General features: G+C 47.4%; 1 protein-coding gene across 1 annotated transcript; it reads right to left on the reverse strand.

Annotated features, from left to right (window-relative positions):
• Positions 1-1,160: 1,160 nt before the first annotated feature.
• On the reverse strand, positions 1,161-2,077 carry Fgfbp3 (fibroblast growth factor binding protein 3). The gene has a single exon (XM_051142787.1). The coding sequence runs from the start codon at positions 2,025-2,027 to the stop codon at positions 1,284-1,286; it is 744 nt and encodes a 247-aa protein (XP_050998744.1). The 5' UTR covers positions 2,028-2,077; the 3' UTR covers positions 1,161-1,283.
• Between the last annotated feature and the right edge of the window lie 6,950 nt (positions 2,078-9,027).

Genomic DNA, 9,027 nt, shown 5'->3' on the forward strand with positions numbered 1-9,027 from the left:
ACAGGGGGGCAAGAGAGAAAGAAGGAAGGAGGGAGAGTGAGAGAGAGAGAGAGAGAGAGAGAGAGAGAGAGAGAGAGAGAGAAACCAAGCTCTGTGAACTCCAAGCAGAACAATACACATCCCTGTAGCCATCTGTTAATGACTCTTGCTTTATACAATTTTTCAGTTCCATCATGGTCCTGAGGAAATGAGTCTCAAACCCATAGAAACAGACAGACACACACACACACACACACACACACACACACACACACACACAAAACACATGCAGTGTGGGACACTTCGTTAAAGGTGTACTTAGAAATAAATTAGCTACACATGGTGGCACATGCCTGCCTCGGGGAGGCAAAGTTCGAAACCAGCCTGGTCTACAAAGAGTCCAGAAAGAAAGAAAGCGAGGGAGAGAAAGAAAGATGACAAGCAGAATTTCCATCGTTTTACAATTCTTTAAATCCACCACCACCCTTTTTTTTTAAATTAAAGATGGTCATATATCATATTAAAAGTGAACAAATCTGAATTTTAATTATACAAGAGACAAGGGCCCAAACGACTAAGACACATGTTTACATTTCAGCTGATTTTAAAAGTGTGATCAGATGTAAAGACTCGAGATTTTTGTTTGTATTTGAAGATCTACAGAGCACCAAACTTCTAAAACTCACGATTTTTGGTACTTAATTACTTAATGAACTTTCAGGACAGTAGGTTTAAAATTCAGCTAAAAAGTAATAAAGGAACTGAAAAGCAACTATCCGTATAATCCAGTCTTGGATTTATTGTTTTCCTATAAGGCTTCAATCTACATTGAACGTGTGATGCCAAGTCACACCCCAAATCATCCAGAAAAGGAGGGGGGGGTGCGTACGAGACTAGCCATCCATTCCAATGAATAGCCAAGACTCTGAACAATTCGAATTGTCTCAGGCTCCTACTCACGGTTACATTTTAATTAAAATGTGTTAATATACATTATATTCCACTTCCTAGGAGAGATTTGTACCTCTTTAGTCACTTCATTCCCAGCTTCCCCACTATTCTCAGCTTCTCTCCCTAGTCTACAGTTTTTGCACACGTAATATAAACCACTATTTCTTCTGCTCTTAAATCAGAACTATGTGTGTGTGTGTGGGGGGGGGGGGAATCTGCTGCCATTTGGAATCCGGACTCCTGCCTACTCTCCATCCCGCTTCTCCAGTCCAAGACGCCCTGAGCCTCCCGCCCCGGCTGCTGCCCTCTGCTTCGCAGCACCTACCCCTGGAAACCCCGCCAGACCCGCAGCCTCAGCCATTCCAGAAATTGACAAAGAAGTTGCAAAGGGAGTGCCACTTCTCGGCGCAGTAGGTCTCGGTGAGCTCGGCATTCTGGTCTAGCCCGTCCGGCTTGAGTCCAGCTGCCGCCGGAGGCTCCGGGACCAGGTCGGAGCCCGCCTTCCTCCCGCCTGCTTGGGTCTTCGCCTGCGTGGGCCTCTCCTCGGCCTGCGAGCTCGAGGACCGCCCGGGCTGTCGCGGCCGGGCTCGGCTCCGCGTCCTGGGCGGGGGCTGCACGGCGGGACGCACGGACGGGTGCAGCTCAGCGCCGCCCTTCTTGCGGGCGCACAGGCGCAGTGGCAGCGGCGCCGGGTCCAGGCAGGGCCGCGGTCTCCGGCGCAGCGCACCCAGCAGCCGCCTCCAGTAGTGCGCGCCCCGGGCTCCGGAGGTGGCGCAGCGCTCGGGATGCCCGTAGTAGGCGCACTGCAGGCGCGCTCCGCCCGGGGCCTGGCAGCGCAGGGCCACCTCTCCGCCCGTCGGCGTCCCCGGGGCGGGCACTAGGAGCTGCCAGCTGCACGTGTGCTGCTCGGGGCTCACGAAGCGACCCGTGGAGCCGCCGGTGGGACCCGAGGCCGGGGCCGCCTCCCTGCCTACCGCCCCCTTGTCCCTCCCGGCGGCCGAGAGGAGGCAGCTTCCCAGCAGCAAGAGCAGCGGCAGTGGCGAGAGCGACGCCCGCGGCCTCGGAGGACTCATGCCCGCGGCGGTCGTCCCACTCATCTGGGATCCCTCGTCCTTCAGCACAGGCAGCACGCGGCGAGGAGCATCCTCGGATCTGCGAATGAAGGCTACGGATGAGTCCGGAACAGCCCTCTCTCCCTGGGGACTGGAACCAGCCAAGTCCCCTGCCCCGACTTTCTGGAAACCAATGTTCTCAGTTTTCTGCCAAGGATCCCCTCTAAAGAGGTGTCGTAGGAGAACAACTTACTGATTAAGAAATCATTTTGGAAACTAGATAATTTTGTTCACTAAGACAGCAAAATGAAGTCTAATTAATCATTTCAAAATAATCTTCGCATATGTGCACTTTTAGCTTACCGAATTCTAGAGGAGGTGGAGAGGCGCTGTTAGAGTGGAGCAAGTGACTGCATAAGGGATTAGTCTGTTTTAAATGGTTCTCTGTGAATGAACCTGCTATCAATGGGACAGAAGGGGCCTCCCCCTCTCTGCCTCACCCCAGACGGCTCTCATACTGGATTTCCCACGCTGCAGAACAAACACCCGCTTGCAGGTCCACAAGCCGCAGAAGTATCTTCCACCGCTGAAAATAAGGCAAATGTTAGCAAAACTTCCTTTTCTTTCCAAACGTTTAGATATTTATCTGAAGAATGAAAGAATATTCGGAACCAGATATATTTGACTATTTGCACGGTTTCCCCCCCCCCTCACTCCATATACTTATTCCCTGTACTTGGGCAGGGGGTGGGGGAAGTCAGCGATCCAGCTCAGTTTGTGGGGCCCAGAGGCAAGCGCCTTTGCCTACTGTGTCATCTTGAAGGCCTCACTATTTTCAGTCTGTTTTTCATATCACCCAGTTCTATATTTTCATCAGAGGGTGGGTATTTTGGATTTTTAACTATTTGGGGTATGATCAATTAGTTCTAAATGATTTTCAAAACTTAAAGGTTTGTTTTGTTTTGTTTTCGAGACAGGGTTTCTCTGTGTAGCCTTGGCCATCCTGGACTCACTTTGTAGACCAGGCTGGCCTCGAACTCACAGCGATCCGCCTGCCTCTGCCTCCCGAGTGCTGGGATTAAAGGCGTGCGCCACCACGCTCGGCAAAACTTAAAGGTTTGTAATTGGAAAGTAATGCAAATTCAAATGGTGATATTTTATTAACCTGTTCTTGTATGCCTCTGTAGGAAAGTGATAGACTTTGGGTCTGATTAATTTTGCTGTGTGATTTTTTTTTTTAGTTTGCAAGACTTTTAGAATAAAAGAATTTTACATTTATTTATTTATTATTTATTTGGTGTATGTGTGTGTGTGTGTGTGTGTGTGTGTGTCTGTGTCTGTCTGTCTGTGTATGTGCTGGGATGCTACAACACACTTGTGGAGGTCAGAAAACAAGTTTCAGGCATCTACTATCTTTGTCCCACTGTGTGGGTCTCAAGAATTGAAGGCTAGAACTCAGATGATTAGGCTTGGCAGCAAGCCCCTTTACCTGGTGAGCCATCTTATAGTCCCCTTCCCCCTTGTACCTTGAGTTCACTGTGTATCTGACTGTGACTTTGTATTTTAAGAAAGCTATTTTTAAACTTTGGGGTTTTATATTCATTCCCACTCTAGCCCCATAGTATATGTGATCTTTTTTGACTTTAAGAGGTCATTGCCAAGGGGCTGGTGAGACCCATGAAGGTTAGAAATGAAGACTGATGTCACAAAGTTGTCCTGTCATATCCACTCAGACACAATGACACCTGCTCTCCCATACACACAGTAATAATAAAATTGTTTTTTTTTTGTTGTTTGTTAAAGCACTTATTTCTCCAGGGAGTGGGGATGTTGCTCACTGGTAGAGGACTTGCTTAGTGTATTCAAGGCCTTCATTTCACCCCCACACTGAATCTTCTATTCTAATTTTGGTACTAATTATAACAAAAATATTAACTATGAAAACAATAATACCTTTTTTTTTTTTTTTTGAGACGGGGTTTGTGTTATATTCCTGGCTGTCTTGGACTCGCCTTGCAGACCAAAATAGCCTCAAACTCACAGATATCCACCTGCCTCTGCCTTCCAAGTGCTGGGATTAAGGATGTGCACCACCATACCTGGCTATACCACTTAATTTTTTTTTTTTTTTTGAGACAGGGTTTCTCTGTGTAGCCGTGGCTGTTCTAGATTCACTTTGTGGACCAGGCTGGCCTCAAACTCACAGAGATCCACCAGCCTCTGCCTCCCAAGTGCTGGGATTAAAGGTGTGAGCTACCACCCCTGGCTTCAGTTAAATTTTTAATAAAAACAAATTGGTGCTATGGCTTTAAGAAACACTAACAATATCAAACCAGGAACACTAACAAAAGTTTTGTAATTATCAGTAGGTAGTACATTTCACAGGTGGAAACCCTTTCTAAATTTCTTTCTTTGGAGACAGGGTTTCTCGGTGTAGCCTTGGCTGTCTTGGACTCCCTTTGTAGACCAGGCTGGCCTCAAACTCACAGGGATCTGCCAGCCTCTGCCTCCCAAGTGCTAATATTATAGGCATGTACCACCACGCCCGGCCTTCTAAATTTCTCAGAAAAATATTCTCATAAGTAAAGTACCCAAAAGTAGTCACAGACTACCCACCCCATCCTTAATTGCTCTGGTGTTACCAAGGACTGAATGGCACTGGAACAGATTTTTCAACTAAACAGCGACATCTTGTGGCATTATACAATCCACAGAATGAGCTTTGCTGTCCGAGGCACTGCTCCAAGAAGAAAAAGGGAGGGCACACAGATGGCTGGCTATATCTGTCAGAAAAAGCAAGATACGTTCCAAAACCAGGGTGAGTGAAGCAGAACCCGAGTAGCCCGGTGGCTCCCGCCTGTGATTCTGACACTTTAAATGCTGAAGCAGGAGAAGCGCATAGTTGCTAACCTGGGCAACACAGTGAGGCCCAGGCCAGCCTGAGCTACAGCAAGACCCTGTCTCAAAAACAGACAGGCAAAGAAACAAACCACAAGATAACTCCTAGCACTTTAGGGACTGGGGTGAAAAGTACTTGCTGCTTTAGCAGAGAACTGCAATCCGGTTCTTAGCAGGCATATCACGTAGCCCATAGCCACGTGTCACTCCAGTTCTAGGGGACAGTTCACTCACTTCTGTCCTTCATGGGAACTTGCACTCACATGTACATATTGTCACATAAGATACATACACATACATACGACTAAAAATAACATCTTTCTAGAGGGAGGTCCAATCCCAGCAGCAACTGGGCATGGCATGTTAAGGCCTACATCAATTGTGAGTGGTTTGTAGAATGTTCTCGAGCCTTTCTTTTTTATTTTTCAGCTCTCCCATAGTGTGTGTGTGTGTGTGTGTGTGTGTGTGTGTGTGTGTGTGTGTGTGTGTTCTTGAGTGTTTGAGTTTCACGTGTGAACACAGGGGTTTCATTACTCCCCTCCATTACTGTTGTCCCACTGTCTCACTGCTTCCATTCCTAGCCCTGAACTCCCTCCCTCTCCTCCCAACTGCATTCTAGCTGCCTCTTATAAGAAAAGAGATTGCAGGATTGGAGAAAGTGGGTGGAGCCTTTGAGTCCATTTAGAGAACTGTCCCCGGTCCAGCAGTAGCCTCTAACTTGCTACAGTGCCTCCTACTATCTGATAGCAAGAGTGGAGTGGGTCTGGCCTGGCCCCTGCACCTTAGCCTTGGGTGACCAAGTGGAGGGACATCCACATCCCTCACTAAGCACAAGCACCTTAGTCTTAACCACACAAGCCCCTTCCCCTCCCCATCTCAGATCCTAAAGCATGGTCTCCTGGTAACTCAGCAAGCAGCCTAGCATGCCCATGGTGAGGGCTTTGTAAGGGAGGAGCTGCCTGGTACTGAGAGCCTTCACATATAGCACAGAGCCCATTGGTTCTAAGAACCTCAAGAGGTGGTTCTGGCACCTGGGACTGAAAGGAGCTGATGTCAAGCGAGGGGAAAAAGAGCTGAAGACGGACTTGTGCCTTAGCCGGGAAGCCACCGCTGTGACCCTTCTTTTGTGGTCTGCTGCTTGTCCTGCCCTGCCCTCCTGAACTGCATGGTCTCCAGCCTGGGCATCCAGGACAGTGTGAAAAGGTAACCCACCTATCAGGGAAAGTGTGGCTGCTGTTGAATCCATCCATGCCTCTGTCACAGGGTGTGACACGTGAAGGGACTCACGTGAAATGCCAGTGCTCTTTTGGCCCAGAGTCAAGCTTCCACCCCTCCTGGGCCAAGAAGTGACATTTCACGTTAGTCACTGTATGGAGAGGAGCTGTGGTGGGAAATGTGAACCTAAAAGTAAGTGATACCAAGAACAATAAATGAGAGGCTTTTATGACAGGAAAAAAAGAAAAAGAAAAAAAACATTGTATCCTCTTAAGAGTACACAGCTCTGCAGCAGTGAGAAAGCCACACTTGTGCAGTGGATTGTCATGGTTACATTTATCTCTAGAATTTTCTTTACTTGTCCACATAAAAGTCTGTCTCTGTGGGGCTGAGAATCGTTGGTGTTCTTCCACAGCTTAGCTCACAGCACACACATCAGGTGCTTTAACAACCACCTGTGATTCCATCTTCAGGGGATCCAACCCCCGCTTCCGGCCTTCTCCACACACACAACACACAGACCCACACACCCTAAATAAAAATGAACCGTAAAAGTTTCTCCCTATCAAAGAATAACTCCTCATTCTTCCGTTCTCCACCCTCTGACAACCATGATTCTATTTTCTGTCTCATGAATGTATCTGTTGTAGAATATATTTGACTATTAATGTTTACTATTAGTCCACAGATGCAAATATTTTGGCAGTTATATTTAACCGGCTACCATAGCAATAAAAGACACAAAAACCAAATAGACTTCCCCCCCCCCCAGACAGGATCTCTCTGTGTAGCCTTGGCTGTCCTAGACTCACTTTGTAGACCAGGTTGGCCTCGAACTCACAGTGATCCACCCACCTGTGCCTCCCAAGTGCTGGGATTAAAGGCGTGCACCACCACGCCTGGCTTCAGATAGATTTTTAAATAAGCCTTACTTCACCTGGGGCTGGACAGATCCTAACCCCCCCTAAAGCACCTCGTTATCTCCCAGCCCCACATCCCATGCCATTTGCTCTAATCATTCATATCTGGGCTACTTCCCATCCAAAATAATAGGCCAAATCCCTTGCAGTACTATTCGGTTCCTGATAGGGATGATGGAAAAGAGGCAGATGAAGAAGAGGAAGAGGAGGAAGGGTTGGAAGATATTGATGAAGAGGATGATGACGAAGGTGAAGATGAAGACGATGGAGGAAGGAGAGGAAGATGAAGTCAGGGATGAGTAGCACAGAAGACTGATGGATTCCAATCTCTAAAATTTTCTTTTTCTTTTAATTTTCACCAGCTCCTGGGAGCAAGTTGCATGTCATTTCCCCCACCCCTCTCTTGTGCTCAATTGCCCTGTTTTGAGGTCTCTCCTAACACCGTGACTCTCAACTTATTTGCGGCCGGATAATGGGAGTGGTGAGGGGGTGGGGAAGGGAAGGGGGTTATCTTGAGCAAAATACAACAGGAAAAGAATCTCTACTTTTCTCTTCTAAATTCATTTTTGTACTTTCTTGTCTCAAAAACTATGGATTCAATACCAACACCATGCTCTGTGGGGGAAAAAAGCCCTCCAGCTCCCTTGGCCCTTAGCGTTGCTGGAGGCTGGAGGGTGCTAGGCCCCTGTGTAGTAATGCATAGAACTCTATAGCTTTTTTCCTTCCTCTGTATATTGGGCTCAGAGATTATACTGTGTCTCTACGTAAATACAGCCAGATAGCATTTACCAACATGTATCTCTCCAGCCATGTTTATTTTTTTTGAAAAATCTTTTTACATGTATGAGATTTTTGCCTGCATGTATCCATGTGCACCACATGAGTGTTTGATGCCCACATAAGTCAGACAGCATCAGAGCCTCAGGATCTGTATTTGCAGATGGTTGTGAGCCACCATGTGGTTACTGGGAAGTGAACCTAAGTCCCCTGAATGAATGAAAAACACATATTCGTACTTTCTTGGAGCTATTTTTGTTTGTTTGTTTTTGGTTTTTCGAGACAGGGTTTCTCTGTGTAGCCCTGGCTATCCTGGACTCACTTTGTAGACCAGGCTGGCCTCGAACTCACAGCGATCCACCTGCCTCTGCCTCCCGAGTGCTGGGATTAAAGGCGTGCGCCACCACCGCCAGGCTTTTCTTGGAGCTATTAAACTTTTAGATCTTCACTTATCAAGTGAAGATTACAATTTATTTTGCAGGCTGAGGGTGTAACTCAGTGACAAAGCACTAGGCAAGCATGTGTGAGGTCCCGAGTTCTAGCCGCAGCACCATCAAATAACAAACACTGGGAAAACATCACATTACTTTACAGCTTTGCCTTAGAACCGGAAGACCTAATGTAAAGTCACCTGCGCAGCACTTGAGCAGGCGCTTGCTTCATATCCTCCTATAGACATCCACTTTATAGTTCATTAAGTTCTTGTGAACTTTTCTAGATGCACGACCTCATTTTATTTTCACAGCCTTCTACAGTGCCTCTCATCTTACAGATGACCAAACAGACTCGAGGATTGAGACATAACTTCTAAAAAGGGACTGAGAAGCTAATGGGCATGTTTTATAAGTGGAAGAGTGACACGACAGATACCTTTTGAAGATTACTCTGTCAGTGGCCTATAAACTGGGCTTGCCGAAACTAGAGAAATACTAGTTTGACTACTGGCATAAAAATAAATTCCACGGTGGTGAAGAGAGCACAGCAGGTAATAAGAGTGTTTAGCAGTGGAAGAACTGAAGGTGGAAGGAGGGAAGTAGGCACAGGCCAAATCATTTATGCAGAACTTCTGGCAAACAATGGCATACGCTTGAGCCTCCTCCTCTCCCCCTCCGCCTCGCGGAGACACTGCAAAGTCCTGGCCGGGAAATCGCTATGTAGCCCAGACTGACCTCCAGTTTCACAATTTGCTGCCTCAGCCTCCCAGGTGCTAGGATTATAGGCGTGCCCCACCCCAC

This window comes from Acomys russatus, unplaced genomic scaffold (genome assembly GCF_903995435.1).
Source record: "Acomys russatus unplaced genomic scaffold, mAcoRus1.1, whole genome shotgun sequence".
NCBI lineage: Eukaryota > Metazoa > Chordata > Mammalia > Rodentia > Muridae > Acomys > Acomys russatus.